At 43.1% G+C, this 20,556-nt stretch overlaps 1 protein-coding gene across 1 annotated transcript in view; it reads right to left on the reverse strand.

The window, feature by feature from the left end:
* Positions 1 to 2,023: 2,023 nt before the first annotated feature.
* The window catches only part of MACO1 (macoilin 1), a 59,515-nt gene continuing 40,982 nt past the window's right edge, over positions 2,024 to 20,556 (reverse strand). The window contains exons 7-11 of the mRNA XM_081085940.1: positions 15,940 to 16,098; positions 14,437 to 14,619; positions 10,522 to 10,642; positions 8,163 to 8,337; positions 2,024 to 3,962 (exon numbers count right to left, since the gene is read on the reverse strand). Coding sequence (XP_080942066.1) covers positions 3,760 to 3,962; positions 8,163 to 8,337; positions 10,522 to 10,642; positions 14,437 to 14,619; positions 15,940 to 16,098 — 841 coding nt within the window. The 3' untranslated portion in view covers positions 2,024 to 3,759. The remainder of the gene's footprint in view (positions 3,963 to 8,162; positions 8,338 to 10,521; positions 10,643 to 14,436; positions 14,620 to 15,939; positions 16,099 to 20,556) is intronic.

The following is a 20,556-nucleotide window of genomic DNA, read 5'->3' on the forward strand; positions in this document are numbered from 1 at the left end:
AATGTTTCTCTCTGTCTCTCCCTCTCTCTTCCACTCTCTCTAAAATAAATGGAAAAATATCCTTGGGTGAGGATTAAAAAAAAAAAAAAGAAACAAAGACGACAACTGGAGATTTCCCTGGTGGAAAAGGCATGCTGTCGAGAATGCTATAGGCCAGGGGTCCTCAAACTTTTTAAACAGGGGGCCAGTTCACTGTCCCTCAGACCGTTGGAGGGCCGGACTATAGTTTAAAAAAAAACTATGAACAAATTCCTATGCACACTGCACATATCTTATTTTGAAGTAAAAAAACAAAACGGGAACAAATACAATATTTGTATTTGCATGTGGCCCGCGGGCCGTAGTTTGAGGACCCCTGCTATAGGCAGACATTTCTGCAGGGTCGGCACAGGTAATAAAGCCAAACTGAAGTGCTTCCCCTGGGAACTCTGCTCGCGGTACTGTGTGGTGTGTCTGCGAGACCCTAAATGGCGGAGACTTAGGGAGGCTACCCAGCAACAGGGACATAGGTGAGATGCCAAGACAGAATTTTCCAAAACTGGAGCCAAGACCAATGGTAACAATGGCCAAGGGAGGAAAACAGGGCTGAGAGAGGCGCTGGCTTCTCGGAAGACGAAAGCAAGGCCTCCAGGAACGGGAGGCTTGGGAGAGGTTCCTTTGGCAGTCAGTGTGGGTCACAGCAGGAGCAAACCCCACAGGGTCCTGGTCACAACGTGGGCCTACAAGGTTCTGGAAAATGGGAAGGAGATTTGCTCTCAAGATTGTCTCACTGACTACCTTCCAGCCCCGCTAACTTGGTTATTTTTAGGACAGGAAGACAAGTCAGCCTTGGTTCTAATCAGTCACCAGAGAGAAAGAGGGAGGGAGCAATTTACACCAGCTAAGATCTGGAAACAGCCCAAGTGCCCATCAGTAGACAAGTGGATAGAAAAGCCGTGGTACATTTATACCGTGGAATACTATGCAGCAGTAAAATAGAAGGATCTCTAATCCTTTGAGACAGCCTGGAGGGACCTGGAAAGTATCATGCTAAGTGAAATAAGTCAGTCGGAGAAAGACAAGTATCACATGATCTCACTCATATGTGGAATCCATTTAACAAAATAAACCGATGAACGGAGTGGATCCAGAGTCATGGAAGCAGGGAACAGAGTGTGGAATCTCGGAGGGAAAGCGGAGGGTGGGTGAGTGGGAAGTAATCATCCAAAGACCTTGTATGCATATATGCATAACCCATGGACACAGACAAGAGGATACTGAAGGCCTGGGGTGGGGGGCGGAGGGGGCTGTAGGGGATCAATGGGGGTAAAAGGAGGACATATGTAATATTTTGAACAAAGATCCTATATAATAAAGGCCTAATATGCTAAGTGTCCGGTTGTTCGTTCAACCAAAGTGTAATATGCTAATGATATGCTAAGGCTGCTCAAATGCTCACTATGACATGCACTGACCACCAGGGGGCAGTCGGTTAGCTTGCTGCTGGTGTCCGGCCAGTAGGTTAGCTTGCTGCTGGTGTCCGGCTGATCAGGACTGAGTGAGACAGGCTGGACACGCCCTGGAGCCCTCCCGCGGCCCCTCCCCGGCCCCAATCGTGCTCCAGTGGGGTCCCTCAGCCTGGCCTGCACCCTCTTGCAACCCACGACCCCTAGGGGGATGTTGGAGAGCCGGTTTCAGCCCGATCCCGCAGGCCAGGCCGAGGGACCCCACTGGTGCATGAATTCGTGCACCAGGCCTCTAGTTTAAAAAGAAAAAAGAAAGAGGGATGAGGAAGAGTAGCAGGGAGGGAGGGAGGAAGGATGGGGGAGCAAGAGGGAGGGAAAGAGAATGAGAATGGAGATGTCTTAAGTGAGACGTGAGGTGAAGCCAACTAAATGGATTCACCCCAAATCTTGTGTCTGCTGGACACGGCCACCTGACAGGAAGCTGAGATGAGGAGAGAACAAGAGCAAGAATCTAAGGTTCATTCAGAACAATCAAACCTGTCATGCCCTCGTAAAAAGTTAAAAAGGCAGAAAACTAGTTTATCTGTAAGAAAATGTTTATTCTTTTGAACCCCACAGGAAAAAAAAAATGCAGCCAAGACCAAGTATTTAACGAAAATAGTGTCCCAAAAGGCAGCAAAATGGGGGAAACCTGAACACAAAGTCAGTGACAATTTTCCATGTTTTTGCACAAAGATGAAAAAAATCCATGACAATTCTGAGTAACACTTTCATGGTGACAATTACACAAGATGATTCAAAAATGCAAAATGGCAGCAACATGCACACCTGGCTAAAGCTAGAAGTTTTTTTTAAATCCCAAAATAAGATCTGTGTTTAAAAGGATGATTCTTTTTAATACTTCTATTTTGCTGACTTGCTTGTCCTACTTAATTTTCTTTAAATGAGACGTACATGCCAATTAACAGGAAATTTTAGAAGAACTATGTCCTTCCAGAATCCATGGCAAGGAAGCAAAACCAATCTATTTGGTTTCTTAATTTTCCTAGTTTCCAAATACAATTTTGCTTTGCCCCTCCCTCTCCCAGTCCCTCCCCCCACCCCCACCCTGATTCTTAAACACTTCCAAAAGTTGCCAGTGCAAACACTTTTCTATCAATGTATAATATACACTTGAAACTGAAATCTTTGTGCAGAGTTTTGAGTTTAGAATTTTTTAAACAAAACAAAACAAAACAAAAAAAAACCCTCCTTGGCACAAGAGCTGAGGAATAGTCAAGTTTGTTTTAAATCATCAAACGTAAGATAATGAAGAGTGAAAAGCACAGTTAAGTGAAATGAAATGAAAACAAAAGAAAAACAAAAGAACCTAGAACTGCAGCTTTTATTAGCTGTCATCGCAGCCTCACGTACACAACACCAGCCAGCTCACCTTCCCAAGGTGCTGGATTTTAGACAAGCCCAGAACACGGTGGTGCTTTCTATGACGGGAAAGAAAGTGCTGGTCGTGGTGGTAACGAACAGCCCAGCTACCCACCAGTTTTACAGCAGGATCCGCAGTGAGCTCGATACAGATAGAAGATAGATGATGACAAAGGGGGAAAATAGTCTAAAATCATCAAGTTTCCTCTTGAAATGTCTTTTCCCAAGGCACTGTGAACAAGACAGCCGCTGGCAATTTTCTAGGTCTAAACACACTGATGGGAATAGAAACATTTCAAACACATCTAGTCTCATTGCCTGAGTCTCTCCCCTCAGCTTAAATGACACTCTTTCAATTTGTTTGGTCCTTAGAGGGGTAATCAAATGTTGTTTTCTGTAATATCAAGAATCACCTTCTTGAATTCAACTATACAATCAAAACTGTGTTAGGTTATTTAACTCTTTCACTCTTAAAAACAAAGTTTTCATTATCACCCCACATGGACCCAATGTGCAGGTTTTGCTTATTTTAGAATGAAACAAAACAAAAATAGAGGATTGAGAAGCAAAACCCCCTTTTTTTTTCTTTCTTCAAGAGGAAACTGTAAGATTACATAAAAGGCAAAACTGGCTACTTGAAATCCAAGAATGGTTTTAATGCATTGGCCGAGAAAAATAAACTGCAAAGTTCTGTGAGGTCTTCTAAAAATTTACAAGAAAAACTGATGGGCAGTTCTAATCAGATGTGGAGTTATCTTCCCCCCTTTTTAAAAATGACAACATATACAGTCCCACAAAATACAATATAAACTTTTTGTTATCTTGACTGCCAGAGATGCTTCTTCGCAATGCCTTCTGGTAACCACATTGTTGGGTGAAACGCAGCTGGTCTTCACTTCTTCATGGGCTGGTAAACAGAGGCGTTGGGGTCGAGTCCAGAGGGGCTGGTCTCCACAAATTTGGAAGAGTAGTGGGGGGAAACCGGGCTCAGGGGGCTGGTGGCGGCACTGTACGTTATGCTGGGCATGACGGCCATGACTTCGGCTATCTTCTGTTTCAGGTCCTTGATTTCCTGGTCTTTCTGAAGAATTTGTCCTGGAAGATCAAAGACCCACCATTAGTGGGAAGGCAGGGCTAACCCAACACGATGCCCTCCTAGGCCAGCCCCAAGTGGGTGTGACTCCACTCTGATGTAAGGGTTTGCAAGGGTAGGCAAACTTTCCTGTAAAGGGCCAAACAGTACATATTTCAGGTGTGTGAGCCACATACTGTCTTTGTCATGTTTGTGTGTGTTTTTTTAAACCATGGAAGAATATAAAAACCATTCTTAGCCAGTGGATGGTACAAGAGCAGGCAGCAGCCAGACTGGCCTGAGGGCCATGTTTCACAGTAAAAAGGGATTCCCTCTACGTAGGTGCGACTAAGCAAAGAGGTTCATTTCCAGGAGCCATGTTTTGAGCATGGCGGTCACCAATGGCAGCCTAAGAGGAATGATTTAAACTATGGCTCTCCCTCTTGAGCTGCAATATTGTTCTGGGAGGGTGGACTATCTCTGGGTGTCAGACCAAGAAACACAGAACAACTAAGGCCTCAGAACTGCCCCAGGTCCTCATGTAGAAAATAAACGGAGCTCTGGCTCTGGCTGCTGCACGAGGGCTCTCAAGTGACTCAAACCGACTGCCCAGTGTGCCGTGGGCTGAGCCTTTGACACCCTCCCTCACTACACTCAGTTTCTCATCCAAGCAGCGATGCCTGCCTCAGGGCTATTTCCCTTGCTCTCTTTGTGTTAACTCCTGGGATTTCTATTTCTACTTCCTTACAAAGCTTTCCCAAATTTTCCCATTTAAATCAGACCCTATCTCCTCAACTCATAGATTCTCAACACACTCTAAACTTTCTTTCTGTCACTTAACTTTTTGTAATAATGACCCTATATAATAAAAACCTAATATGCTAAGTCTCTGATCATCTGTTCAACCAATCAAAGCATAATATGCTAATGATATGCTAAGGCTGCTCAACCACTTGCTATGACGTGCACTGACCACCAGGGGGCAGACACTCTGAGTGGTAGTTTAGCTTGCTGCTGGGGTCCAGTTGATCAGGACAGAGCAAGATAGGCCAGACATGCCCTGGAGCCCTCCTGCGGTCCCTTCCCAGCTGGCCAACAGCCCGTGTCCCTCCCAAGCCCTGTGCACTGATGGGGTTCCTCGGCCTGGCCTGCGCCCTCTCTTACAATTTAGGAGCCCTCAGGGGATGTTGGAGAGCCGGTTTCGGCGGATCCCACAGGCCAGGCCAAGGGACACCGCTGGTGCATGAATTCCTGCATTGGGCCTCTAGTAATATTATATTAGCGAACACGTATGTGCCAGACACTGTTCTAAGTACTTCCACATACAAACTCATTTATTTATCACAACAACCCTACCAGGAAGAAATTATTAACAGCATCATCCATTTTATAGATGACGAAACAGGCATACAGGCATACAAATCTATGCAGTCTGGCTTGAGTCTGCACTCCTGCCTACACATTCTTCCATCTCTCTTGCAACTATTCACTTAGGTGATGACTTGTGTTCGTCATCTCTCCACTGGGCCATGAGCTCCACGAGGGCAGGGACTATCTACTTTTTTTTCTCTCATTACAGTATCCCTAGTGCCCAGCCCAGGACAAAGCTGAGGCGCTGCAAGTTATGCATCTTGCCCAGTTATTAAGAGGTAGAGCAGGATGTCAACCCAGGACCCTCCGTTCCAAAGCCCATGCAATTTCCATCATTCTTTGAAGCTCCCTGGTCCACTAGAGGAAGAACACTTAGGAATAGCACTTCAGAAATTTAAATGCTCAGAAAAGAAGGAGGTTGCATTTGAGTTGCACTCATGAGTCCTGCGGAAGATGGTAACATATTTAAAATGTAGCTGCCCTTGGTGGCACAGTTTTTAAAAGGACGTAGCAGAGATGAAAGTCGTTTTGAAACCAGGATGAATCAAATTATATAGATAGTAGGAAGGAGAAAAGCAACACAGGGGTTTGATTTGAGTTACAAAGTTGGGTTCTTATTAGAACATTCTGAGCATGACAGTGAAGGGAAGTAGTGGGAAAGGCAGCAGCAAAGAGCCATGGGAAGAACCTGCTCCCTGGGACTTCCTTCATGTCTCCTCAGCTTTAAGTAAGCACAAAACCCTCCTTCCCTTTTAACACAATTAGCCTCCGATGAATAAAATTCCTACGGCATCTGATATATGAGCCACTGGATCTTTTTCTCTACACAGATTTAAATTTGATGTCTTTAATCAGTAATATGCAAACATTCCCAGAGCTTTTGAAAAAGACATTTCTCTCTGCTTCTCTGTTGCTTTACAAGAATTCCTGGGCTGACAGGCCAGCTCCCCTCAGCTACTTGGAGACCAGGTGCTGCTTCACTGCAGGGGGAAATCTCTTCCACGTTGGCAAATCGGAGTAAACGGGATGCTGCAGAGAGAAGTGGCCACTTCCCAGGGAGCTGGGCCAAGCAGGCAAAAAGCCAGTGTATGCTCAGAAGTTCAGCCTTAAAGCAGGATCCCTGGAACCTTCTTTTTAAATGCTTTCCCTGAGTCCACAGATTAATAAGCCCGATTCTCAACTCCCTTCTCTTTTTGCTCTACCAGCTGGGCCATTCCAAGCCACTCTTATGGCTTCGCTAACTTCTCGTAACTTCTATATCCCACCCCCCACCCACGGGGGTTTTGGTCCTTTCTCTGGAGTTTAGGCCCCAAACTTCCAATAACTGATGAACTATTTTCACCTGGGTGTCCAGGAAGCAACTCCACATGGAAACATCCCAAACCAAACTCACGCTCTCTTTTCACTCCTCACACCTTCCTGCTCTTCCTTCTTGGTTCTGGCACCTTTATCCTTCCCTCCTGTCTGGACATCCTGCTCCCCCACTCATCATCACTCTTAGCTAGGACAGTGGTAGCCTCCTAAATGACCTCCCTGCCTCCACTGTCTTTCCAATCCATCTTTCACACAGCTACTGGAAAGAGACTTCCAAAACAACGCCAGAACCTTTCACCCGCCCTCCTGAAAACCAGGGAAATATGTTCTCTAGGAGGCTTCACTCATGGTCCTCCTGATTGCCCCCTCTCTTCTGCCAGGCCCCCACCTTGAGGTCACTGGTCTGCTCACCTGGACATTCCCAACACGTTCTTTTCTTCGCTTACACTATTCCCTCAGGTAGCCATGTTCTTCCCTGCCATTCTCTGCTCTCAGAATTCACCCTTCAAAGCTGAGTCCCCTCCCTCATGAAGCCACCCAGTATCCCCCCTTGCCTTTCACGTCCTCTCCTCTATCTGAGGGCAGTAGGCCTTGCCTTGCTGCGTGGCTTGCCCTCTCACAGGATCCACAGGGTCCATCGCACTAAGGCATGATTGGCCTTCTTCACACTCATTCCCTCATGGACATAGAAAAGTCTTCCAGAAACAACATGGCAAGTGAAATCACAACAGACTGAATGTAGAAAGAGATGGGAATGGAACTATCTTTCATTAAGCCAGAAACGAGAGATTTGCTAAATGTAAAACAATGTCACTTTTCTCATTACAATTTTTTGAAAATAGTTATTTTTCATAAAAATGTTATTTATGTTAACAAGTAATATGTTTATGTTATTTTAAAATAAATGAAGAAATACATGCTTGAACTTTTCATTTCTAATAGATAAATGTTGACAGATATAACCCAGTTTTTATAAAAACATCTTTGGGGTACTCAATGATTTTAAGAGTGTAAAGGGGTCCCTAAGACCAAAATGTTTGTTACTGTCTGGTCCCTCAGGGATTCTCACAATGCCTGGCACACAGTAGGTCCTAATAAATACCTGCTGAGTGAACGGCCAGTTCTCCAGACTCTCCTCTCACCACTTGGACTGTAACCTCCAGCCAACACAGCCAGCTGCACTCTGAACACATCAGGCCTCCTAGCTTCCCTGGCCTCGCCCAAGCTGCTGCTCCTGTTATATGCCTCTCTAGTCCTCACTCCGCTCTACTGCTCCTTCACTGGGCTAACCCTTCCTCATCACTCAAGACCCAGCTCAGACATCAGCTTCCCTGAGCCCCCTGCCTCCCCAGACTGGCTTCGTCCCCGCCTCTCTCCATGTTCCCACAGACCCTGTAAGTACTGCTGCACCAGCACCTGAGTGACTCTGCAGTTCTCCAATTCAGCAAAACTGCATGCTGGGCGCTTAAACCATTAAGGAGAAAACGGATGTGCATTCTCAGCCACACCACCTCCCCCGGGGCCCGCTGTCCTCCTACCTTGGGCAATCTCGAGCTGCCGCTTTGCGTCCCCCAGTGCGGAGAACAGGTCGAGCTTGATCCTCGTTTCTGCGCTCAGGCTGTTCTCCAGGTGCTGTGTTTTATCTTGCATGGCTGAGAGAGCTGACATTAACACCTCAGTGTCCTTCTCATTTTCCTTATACTTCCGAAGCTCCTATCAATATCATCAAAGCAGCAATGTTACAAGATAGTTTTGGCATCGGTCTACAAATTAGCCTGAAATCACAAATAAAATCCCGCTATTATTGACCTGGCCCCTAGAACACAGAATGCTGGTATTCTATGGGTTTAGTTAGACCCACCACTTAGAGGGCAAAATGTATTTGTATGGTGATGTGCACATACAAAAACATTTTAGATAAATCTGACTATGTTGGGTTTTTCTGTCTCCAAACAAGACACTTTCTTACAAGCTTAATTCAGAACCAAAAAGAACGTTTTCCTTGCTGCCAGTTGCAAATGTTGCTGTAATACTGTAATCAAATTTGCCAAAATTCTACTCTCAATTTGCACTAACAATTGTAAAAATGTTAATTATTTTAATAGGGCACACTGCAGAATAAGTCCACTTAAAACATCTGGTAATGTAACCAATAAATATATGTATAGAGATATTTTAATTTCTTCATTTTAAAAAAGATATCCACATGTATTATAGAGAATTTTAAAATATATTAAAGTTCAAAGAGGAAAATGAAAATCACCCAAAATCCCAACACTGTGAAAATTTGATACATATTATTTTAAGTCTTTTAAGCACATGTGTATCTTTTAACATAAATGAGGTAACAGTATGTGTTCAGTTTTGTATAATTAAAAAAAACTTATATAATCGCAAATGTTCTTTGAAAATGTAATTCTTAATGGCTGCATAATACTCCCACATATATATGTATTATAATTTATTAAATGAATCACCTATTGTTAAGATAGTTTCCTTTTTTTTGCATTTATATTACCACCATGATGAACATCTCTGCATATATATATCATTAATAAGACTTTAAAAAATATTTACCTTAGGTTGAAGTCCTAACAAGGAAAATACTTAAAAAGTGTATGACCCTTTCCAGAAAGTTACACTTCCCCAGCAATGTATGAGGCCTATTTCATTGCAGGCTCACTCAGATTGATATTATCACTTAAAATTCTTTGCTAATTTCACAGGAGATAAATGATACTCAATTTTAATCTATGTCTTATGATTAATAAAGATATAATAATATGTTATCAGCCATTTCTAGTTCTGCTGTGAATTAACTGTTGTTATCCTTTGCCTATTTTTCTGTATATTTGAGCTTAGCAATTTTTATGAATTATTTCTATATCGAGAGTATTAATTCCTTATTTATATTTGATGCAATATCTATACTCCCCCAGTTGATTATTCTAGTTTATATTTTCTGCTTTGTGATTTCTCCCATTATATTTTTGACTGCAATGTAATTTTTAACTTATTTAATTTTGGGGTGACTGACATTGGTTAATAAGATTATATAAGTTTCAGTATTATAACACATCATCCATATATTGCATGCTCATCACCCAAAGTTTAGTCTCCTTCCATTACCTCTTCCATTATTTTTGTTTAGAAAGTCTTCCCCTGTTTCAAGAGTAAAGAAATTCTACTATATTTTCACCTAGTTTAAAATAAAATGTCTTTTTATTTCTGCATTCAACTCTTCATCTGAAATTTCTTTTTGTATAGGACGGAGATGACCTTCTAATTTTATTGTTTTCCTCACCATTGCCATCCATTTCTGATGCTACCTTTACCAAACACGAGTCAAATTACTGTAACTTTATAAAAATTACTGTAACTTTATATGACATTCATTTTAAATGTTCCCTTGAAGTGCCAATGCCAAATACTTTGCCACAGTACACATGGCTCCCAAAACTGGCTACGTTCACAGCACTGGCAGCTTTCCTCCCAATGTACTGCTCAGAACTGCAATCTGGAAAAGCTCAGAGCAACCAGAATGGTCAATTCCCTAGGGATGGAGAGATGGTGGGGGCTGATAAGAGATGTATAAACCCCAAAGGACACTAATCTGGCCTATAACCTAGAAAAATAAAATGACTCTACAGTAATTCAAATTCTGGTATAAAACATGTCAAAGGACCATCAACATTTCTGGCTTGTATTAGAATCTCACTAAGTTAAATATGACATCAATGAGCTGGACAAGATTAGCGCTTCCTCTGGTCATAGAGCTTTTCAGATGCAATGGGATTTGCCTGTATCAAAAAGCACCATCTCCACATTGTATCACAGGCCACCAATCAACGCAGAAGAGGAATTCCAGTACAAGAAAGCCTTTGGTCCTCCCATTACCTGGACTTTCAGTTCTAGTTCTCTGAGCTGGTCTTCTTTCACCTTCATGTCCATTGTGAGCTTCTTACCCTCTGCCTCCAATTCTCTGATCCGATTCCGTAAGGTTTCGGTGCACTCTCCCCTTTTGAAAAGGAAGAGAAGGAGAGAAGGGGGCTTAAAAGACTATCGGCTTATTGATATTGCAGGATTGATACTTCTCTATACTCCAAAGTCAGTCAGGTATTGGCTGTCTGGTATGCTTTCTATTCTTTGATAATTTCAACAAACTCTCAAAAAATAATTATCATTAACGGTATATCTAATATGAGCCAGGCACCAAGCTAGGTACTTCACCCACACTACCTTCTTTATGGGGATAGGGTATATTATCCACTTTTATAAATAAGATATAATACTAGTTCATGGCTACCTAGTTTGTAGGTCACAGAACTTGGATAAAAATGGAGGTTTCCCAACAAGCTTCCCACCCTGCCATATGACTTGAGACAATGCACACAAACTGAGCAAGGCAGAGCCAGACATGCCCAGCAGGGGGCAGTGAACCAGAAATTTTTTCCACTTTTGAGGGACTATGCCTTGAGACTTTCACCTTTCTTTAATCGTGGTTGTCACAGGCCTGGAGTAAAGAGAAGAAGGGAGCAGCATTAGGTGGCTTCTCAAGGCTACAATAAGGATAAACTACAAAAGATGATAGCAAGATTGCAGAAACAGCTTGATGGAGAAAGTAGGTGTCTTGCCTACACAAAAATATAGGTCCAGTGAGAGACTCAAAGTCTTGAGATTTCGTTAAGAATAAAAACAATCTCTACATAAGTGATGGCAAACAAGGCCCATCTCAGGGTAAGATCAAAACAAAACAAATAAGCTTCACTGGAAACAAAAGGGACTTAGAGTAGAAAAGAAAACCAATTTACTGGTTCTCAGGTATACCAGTAAGAGGCACTACACAGCATGGTTAAGGAATTGTCATATACTCCTCGCAGGTTTTGGGGGAAAAAAGGGTAGATGGTAGATGAATTAAGGACAGCCCAGACCACACTAGATTATTGTTCAGAAAAGTCTCCTGCAAGTTTAAGTGCTTCAGAAATGCTTACAAATCTTCAAACAATTAACAAACCAAAAACTCCACATTAGATTAGGTTAGGTTAGGCCTGTGGTCAGCAAACTGCGGCTCGCAAGCCACATGCGGGTCTTTGGCCCCTTGAGTGTGGCTCTTCCTAAGCCTTAGGAGTACCCTAATTAAGTTAATAACAATGTACCTACCTATATAGTTTAAGTTTAAAAAATTTGGCTCTCAAAAGAAATTTCAATCGTTGTACTGTTGACATTTGGCTCTGTTGACTAATGAGTTTGCCGACCACTGGGTTAGGCAGACTAATAAAGGGTCTTGTGTGTCTGTATAGATGATAAGCCAAGTGAGCTCAGCTATCTGCAGTACAGAGTTTGCTGGGGGGAGACAGGATCACACAGGAGAAAGAGTCCTCTCCTGCTGTTATTTCCTAAAAGGTAAGCTGAGGATTGATCAATTATTCTGCAAATGCCAGAACCCAAAAGAAGGCTACTAACACACCAAATACAAAAAAGCAAAACTCAAGGAAGAATGCCGGCAGAATTCTATCACATAGACACAAATTACGATAGAAACTTAAAATGAAATAAATAATAATTTACCCTCACTCTGCATCTGTAAACCTGTAACTGACTTCTACCATGCAGATGACTTCACTAGTCAAGAAAACAAAGGAGCCCTAACCAGTTTAGCTCAGTGGATAGAGCATCGGCCTGCGGACTGAAGGGTCCTGGGTTCGATTCCGGTCAAGGGCATGTACCTGGGTTGCGGGCACTTCCCCGGTGGGGGATGTGCAGGAGGCAGCTGATCGATGTTTCTCTCATTGATGTTTCTAACTCTCTATCCTTCTCCCTTCCTCTCTGTAAAAAAATCAATAAAATGTAAAAAAAAAAAAAAAAGAAAAGAAAAGAAAGGAAAAAAGTGAAGTAGAAGCCAAAAACAAACCAAGAAGCTCTTAACCATCTTCTCTCCTGGCTTATATTCAGGTAGCAGTTACTATCTGAATACAGTATCTGAACATTAAGTTTGGAATATTTGCGTACTTTTCAATGGCATAGGAAGTAGGCCCTAATTTGTATCACTCCACAAGTTCAATGATGTCTAAGAGTGACTTATGTTTCCTTTCCCCCATCTTTTCCAGCTCATTGACAATTTGCTGATATCCAACAAAGATATAAGCAGTTAGTACATAGTACTTGGGAACCAAGGTTTTACCTTTCTTCGATCTATATATATAAAAGGCTAATATGCTAAGTGTCCGACCATCCAACTGGTCTATGACGTGCACTGACCACCAGTGGGGCAGACGCTCAACACAGGAGCTGCCGTGATACACACTGGCCATTGACAGAGAAACGGCACTGTAGACCTGGTGCCCACAGAGCAGCACTCAGCTTCCCCCAAGTGGAATACAGGCCCCATCACCACCCTGGAGTGACACCCCATCAAATTGCAGCTGACACTGCCGAGACCCCATGGTGCAAAATGTGGCCCACAGCCCAGCTGTGGGCACCGGGTAATGACGTCACGTAGCAATGCCCGCCTTCCTCTCCCTAGTGACTAGCTTCCCTGGAGTTTCTTCAGCCCAGGAACATGACTTGCTTTATAGCCAGGTGGAAACATTTCACACTTTAACCAAATGTCTGTGAAGCATTTTCCTGTGCCTCATCTCATTTGATCCTCACAGAAGTCCTGGAGTAGGTAGACAGGAGACTCAGTGGAATCCTATTGTCTTTTCATTACCCAGAAAATGGAGATTTAGAAAGCTTAGAAACTTGACCCAACTGAAAAGAAGAAAGAAATGGTGGACCTTGAAAATGACTTCAGGTTTTCTCACTGCGCAGAATATAGTCAAACACTGCTGCAGTTAAATATTTTACCCTTTGTTCTCCCTGCATGATCTACAATAATAATCTGCTTCGTGTTGATATTTACTGCTGTGTTGCTAACAATTACCTGAAAGAAGTTGGGGTGCTTCACTGAGCTGGAAAAAGTTTAGCTAAATCAGAAAGCAGGTCTAATTAAGCAAGTTTATTGATATATATCTATATCTATATCTGTATCTATATCTATCTATATCTATATAAAGCTCTCGCTGGCGCCAATCGCACACGTGTTTCCATCTGTCACTGTCGATCGTGAATTTGGTTGACACTTCTATTATAAAGGGTGAATAGCAGAATTAAAATATTTCTTCTAATTAATTTCCATTCAATGTGCACTAATTCATGCACCGGGCCTCTAGTTTTTAGATAAAACTTCAGAAACACACACCAAAGAGTAGGGAGTAGTGATGGTTCTATAAAGAGTACAAAATTCTAGATTGGTTCTTTCAAAGTGTTTAGTAATTATCAGTTTGGAAGAAAATGACTGGAAACCCTTTTTTTTAAAAAAAAAAATTTTTATTGATTTCAGAGAGGAAGGGGAAGGGAGAGATAGAAACATCAATGATGAGAGAGAATCATTGATTGGCTGCTCCTGCAAGCCTCCTACTGGGAATCGAACCTGGGACCCTTCAGTCCGCAGGCCAATGCTCTATCCACTGAGCCAAACCAGCTAGAGCTGGAAACCCTTTTATGAGCAGCACTCTGCCTCCAAGGTGTGGGAGGCATGGTGATTATCCTCCCCTCACTTCATGGAGGAGATCGCTGAGGATGAAGTTGTTATAAAAGAGTGCAAACTTGCACAGATGGAGTTTAAACCAGCTAATAAAGCCATAATTAAAAACAATCCATCCATGCACAACTATTGTATTTCTAATCCTGCCCGAAGCAACAAATTCCCATGGCTGTCTCGGTACAAGGAAAGCCAACCGTAGATTAAGCACTCAGGTGACACGGACATACCTAGACGCAGCAGCGAATGCAACAGCCCGGGCAGCAGTAGCTTCTTCTAACTTCTTCCTTTTTTTCTCTTCCATTAACTGCTTTTCTACAAAGCTTCGGGCTTCCTGCTCAGCTTTTAGCTTCTTTTCCAACTGGCTGATGTTCTGTTTGTCTTTTTGCTTCACTTGCACAGCATTATGTAACCTATACGGAAATGATTGTCACACAGAGTTTTACAATTACAATACCCACTATGAACCCTGGAAAAACATGGCTCCTCTTTGTCATTTTAAGGCCAAAGTAAAGAAGAGTTTTGAACAGCAAACATAAGTGTCAACTCCCAGGGTGTCCAGGGAGAACACACTGTCATAATTATTTAACAATTTCTAAATACCAATAAGCAAGCTGCCATATAAGATACAGACCTAGCTTCTGCTCTATCTACAGAAGGTCATTCAGAAAATAGGGTAAAGCAAGTTTCTATCAGAGGGAAATATAACAGAACTAATTCAAGTGCCCCAAAGCACCTTGAAAGAACTTCAGTCTGACCAAGGCACAGCTGATGGAACCAGCACCACTGAAACTGAGGTAAAGTGTGAGTGGGGGAATGTCTTTCTTTGCCTGAATATAATTATGCTGCTGCCTCTTCTTTCCAGCTGTGAGATGGTTTTTCTAGAGTATCCCAAACTAGATTTTGTAGGGTCATAGGATGCTTCATTTCAGATGGAAATTTCAGCCATATTCCCTTCCCTGCCTACAACCACCCCGCAGCTTAACAATATAAGGTCAGTTTATCTAAATACATCAATAAGGGTGAGATGTTCTCTATGTATCAATGCTACAGTCACCACATGTGGGTCAGAAGCAGTGGAGAGGTTATTTGCCTATAATGCTTAAACTTTTGAGTTACATTCCTTAAAAATGTTGAAGAATTACTCCTTCAATAGGGCAAGCCCAGAAAACCCAAAGCCTATATTATTTACTACTGTAGGCACACAGTGCTAAGAAACTAAAAAATAAAAAAAGGACAGACCCATATTGAGTCAAGAAATAATTCCAGAATGAATTAATAGAAAGCATAAGAATTCACATAGAAGAGCTGGCTTTTTGCCTGTCTCTTCAAGTAAAATCAAAGTTCAATGTCATTTAGTTTGGGAAATCAAAGTAAATAGAGTCCAGTGCTCTGGAAACTTTCACTCAAAGGATCAAGAGCTTCAAATTGTGTCAGAAATACTTCTTTTCAACTTTCCGTATATTATCATAAAAGCTTGATAACTATTTTAAATTAAGATAAGTCATTAAATGAGAGAAGACAAAATAGCAATATTAACAAACTTTTGTTGAAGTGAAATAGGTTCTTACAGATTTTATAACATGTTGTATATCTGGTATTAAATTAAACATTTTATTTAAAAACCCCTTTGCTCGATCCCTTTGTCATCATGAATCTTGTGCTCCAATCCCTGGAAACAAAAGAAGCAGTGAGGCCACTTGGCTCCTCAAAGGCCTGATAGGTGCACATACTTGTTCTGCAGCAGCTCATTCTCCTGCCGAAGCTGGCCCATTTCTGAGCGGATCCCTCGCTCGGTGCTAGAGAGGGAGCTGATCTGACTGCGGAGCTCTTGTTCCACTTGCCTGCTGGCCTGCAGGTCAGCCTTTAATTTTTTAATGTCTTGTTCCAGCCTAGGAGAAGGAGAAACACAGCATTTTCATCACAGAGAGGGCACCCATGGGGCTTTGTGGAGACCCTGGCTAAAGTCCCAGACTGCTGGGTGAATGGCCGAGGACCATTCTGGCAGCTCCTGCCATCACCACAACTCCTATCTGCAACTGGCTCTTTATTGAAAGCTTCTGCCTCGGTCCCCACCTCTTCCCACCAGAAGGTAACCTCTGATTTCCCCCAAATGTTTGTGAACACTGATGGCTAAAGATGGTGCTTGTGAGCATCTCAGCTGCGAATAGAGGAGGAGGGAAAGGCAAGGAGAGGGTGGCTGAAGGGTAAGGTCCCCTCCCTACTGGTGAATTGCCCGTGCCCCTCAGCAAGGGAGGTACGTTAGTAACACCCAGCTCAGGACCCACCTGCTTTGAGATATTCTGATAGACCAGAATCTACTGTCTGAGATTCCATCCCAGCACAGGCCTAGAAGAAAACAGTGTCGGAAACAACCTCCTGAAATTTCTAGCATCCTTGCTAAGGATGTTCACACCTTTGGTGAGTGTGACAGAAGAGCTCATTAGACTCAGGACAAGGAAAGAAAAAAAGAACAAATTGCATGCTCTAAGACTCATAAGAAAACACCATCTGTGAACTGAAGCCTGTATTTTCTCTTCAATTCCTTACTCCTGTTCCATCTACTTTCTTTATTTAAGACTATTAGTTTCATGTATTGGGGAACTATTATATGCACATGTATGGCTAGAAAAGGTCAACAGGAAGTGTAAAATCAAGCCGCTTTCTTCATGAGAGGACTTTACAATTTCACTAGGGGCCAATAAATACTTAAAATGATTAAACAACACAAGGAAGGCCATGATTACATACATGCTAGAAGGAATAATAATATTTAATGAGAACTTATGTACCAGGCATTGGTCTGTGGGTTTTAATAGTATGAACTCATTTATTCTACACAACTTATGGCTAAATCCAATTAGTATTCCCATTTTTATAGATGAAGAACTCTAGAAAACTCCAGATCCAGGAAAGCTTCCGGCCCAGGTCACACAGACAGGCTAGCTCCAGAGTCCACTCTTCACCAGTAGGTTGAACTGTAGTTCTACCATCCATAGCCTGGTAGGGGTACAAGTGCCACATGAGTTCTGGGAGAGAAGATGGGAACTGAATTGGGCCTTAATGGCTGGGCAGGATTTGGAGAAACAGAAGGGGAGGAAGGGGCATCCTACATAAGGGAGAAAACATGCCCAAAAGCTCAAAGGCAGGAACAGCCATAGATATGTGAAGGACAGAGCCTCTGAGAAAGGCTTGTACTCCAGGAACAGAGTGAGAAAGGATAGAATGGGTCTGTTGGACGGTACTTTGGCGAGTGGCACTAGAGGTTTTAGAGTCCCAACAATGGCTGCCATGTAGACTAAGAAGACACCTTTCTCTACAAACTTATAGGTAGGCAGAAGTCAGTGTGCTCTGATGAGAATTGTGCCTTGCCCTAAACAACATACCAACAGAACCAGGATTTCTGGAGGGCGATGGTGATCTCCCCTTGGGATTGCCAGCTCCACAGACTAAGTCCTGACAGACATGTTTCATTAAGCACCAAATCCCCAGGGCCCACCACACTTATTAGTACTTACTAAACATGTTCCCTGGCCTCTCTTAGCAAACCAAGAGATATTTCCTTATCTACCTTTCGCCAACTGAAACAAAATCTCAAAAACAAAGAGGAATATAACATTGATGGTCATCTCCCAGGCACAGTAGCTAGTCTCCCCGCCCAGTGGCGGGGAGCACAGACTGAGACTTTGTGTTCCAGAAGCTCTGTCAGGTCTCCTGACACAGCTGCTCCCCAGGGAAGGGTCACAAGTCAACATCACGCCACACTTTCCCTATTGCCAGGGTTATTCCAGTTGAACGTCCTCCCGGAACTGCTCTAAACAATTACCGACCGGCATTTATACCATCCCACACCAGCCCTCATTTGCCCGAAGTAACCCAAGGGATACTTTCCAAAATAGATCAATTGCTTTTAGGTTATCCCCATTAAGAAGTTTGGCTGAAAAACGTGTTAGGTAATTTATCTTTCTTCAGAAGTCGATTTCGCAGTCTGAGGATTGCATTTTCAGTAGAAAGGGTGAATTTTAAGATAAGAATAGTGACTTAGCATGGGTTAGTAATGGGGTTTAGAATCAGGATTCTAGACTCAGTTCTGGTGCCAACTCTGTGACCCTGGAGGAGGCATGGAACCTTCCAGGACTCAGTTTCCCCATCTGAGGCTAACGTCTGTAAAGTTCCTCCCAGCTTGGTCTAGCATTTCTAGGCTTGACACACTTACTGCTGGCTGCTGATCTGCTTCTTCAGATTAGCAACCTGAGCTGTATCATATGCAGAGGCACAGGAATCAAGTTCCACACAACCAGCCAACTGGGGGAAACGTGTGCCACACTGGGAATGAAAGAAAAATTAAATCTGCACAGGCTAGATGTCAATAATTTGCAGTTATTACCTTTTTGCATTTTTAACTGATAAAAGCCTTTTTTTTTTTGCCATGAACTAAGAATAACAATATTCTGAATGAAATTTTAGAGCTCCTTGAAAAATGTAAAAACTCAAAGAGTTAATAAAATTATGAGAGCAAAAAGTGTAGAATATCTAGAATGTAACTTATGGAAACCACAGAACACTAAACAACAATGTATTTTTAAAAGTAGAACTATGAAAATTTTGTCAAAGACATAGCAGCACAAAACAAAAAAATATAAAATGATGTGGTTACAAAGGTATGTTGAAAATTTATAAGTTGTACACTTAACACATTGTATGCGGGAAACGTATTTATACATTTTACGCATTTATACGTTCTACCAGTGTAGTAGAGCGCAGGACACGTATTAATACATTTTTTATAGACTAGCGGTAGAATGCGGGTAACGTATAAATACGTAAACTAAAGTTGTTGTAATTTCACTGAACGTTGCCATTTGCGCAAAAAATTAGCAAAAATGGCCCACGCCACCTGTTAGCGCGCGATAAAAACTACCCGCAAACAATGTGTTACGATTTGTGTACTTTTGTGAATGTGTGTTATCCTATATAATAAAGAATATGCAAATTGACCATCACTCCAACATACAAGATGGCCGCCCCCATGTGGTCAAAGATGGCCGACAGGGGAGGCCAGTGGGGGGACCAGGCCTGCAGGAGAGGACAGTTGGGGGGACCCAGGCCTGCAGGGGAGGGCAGGTGGGGAGGGACCAGGCCTGCAGGGGAGGGCAGTTGGGGGGGGCAGGGGAGGGCAGTTGGGGGCAACCAGGCCTGCAGCAGAGGGCAGTTAGAGGTGACCAGGCCTGCAGGGGAAGGCAGTTGGGGGGAACCAGGCCTGAAGAGGAGAGCAGTTAGGGGTGACCAGGCTGGCAAGGGAGTGCAGTTGGAGGTGACCAGGCCTGCAGGGGAGACCAGGCTGGCAGGGGGGCAGTTAGGCGTCGATCAGGCTGGCAGGGGAGTTGTTAGGGGGTGATCAGGCTGGCAGGCAGAAGCAGTTAGGGGCAACCAGGCAGGCACGCAGGTGAGCGGTTGGGAGCCAGTAATTCTGGATTGTGATCAGGCCTAAACGGGCAGTCGGACATCCCTCAAGGGGTCCCAGATTGGAGAGGGTGCAGGCTGGGCTGAGGGACACCCCCCCCTCCCGTGCACGAATTTTGTGCACCAGGCCTCTAGTCTATAATAAAAGGGTAATATGCTAATTAGACCGGACATCCTTCCGGATGAAGCTGGGGCCGGAGCAAAGCTGCCCGGTCCCAGATGCCTGCCGGCAGCCCGAGGAAAGCCCGGGTCCCAGGTGCCGGAGGGAAGCCAGTGCCGGAGGGAAGCCGGTGCTGGCAGCCAGGGGAAGGAAGGCCTACTCTTGCACGAATTTTCATGCATTGGGCCTCTAGTAATTCAATAAAAGGTTTATTTTAAAAAATAAAATAATTTCACAAGACACAGAACTAAAATGTTTCAGGATTTTCATAACTGCTACCATCTATTTTGTAAAACTCTGAATTAGTTTCCCAAACAGTTGCAGCAAACCTATGAGTTAGTGCCAGCATTACCCAGTTTAAGAAACACTGATCTGCCCGGCCAGCATGGCTCAGTGATTGAGCGTCGACCTGTGAACCACGAGGTCACGGTTTGATTCCCGGTCAGGGCACATGCCCTGGTTGCAGGCTTGATCCCGGTAGGAGGCATGCAGGAGGAAGCCAATCAATGATTCTCTCTCATTACTGATGTTTCTATCTCTCTCTCCCTCTCCCTCTCCCTTTCTCTCTAAAATCAATAAAAATATACTTTAAAAAAAAAGAAACACTGAGCTATAGGAACACTGCATAATGACACATAAGATAACTTAAAAGTGCTAAATAGTAAATTCAAAGTAATTTTTAAAATTTCTGAGGGGAAGTTTTTCATTGTCTTGCTACAGAAAGCAT

Source organism: Myotis nattereri, assembly GCF_964212035.1.
Source record: "Myotis nattereri genome assembly, chromosome: 3".
Classification (NCBI taxonomy): domain Eukaryota; kingdom Metazoa; phylum Chordata; class Mammalia; order Chiroptera; family Vespertilionidae; genus Myotis; species Myotis nattereri.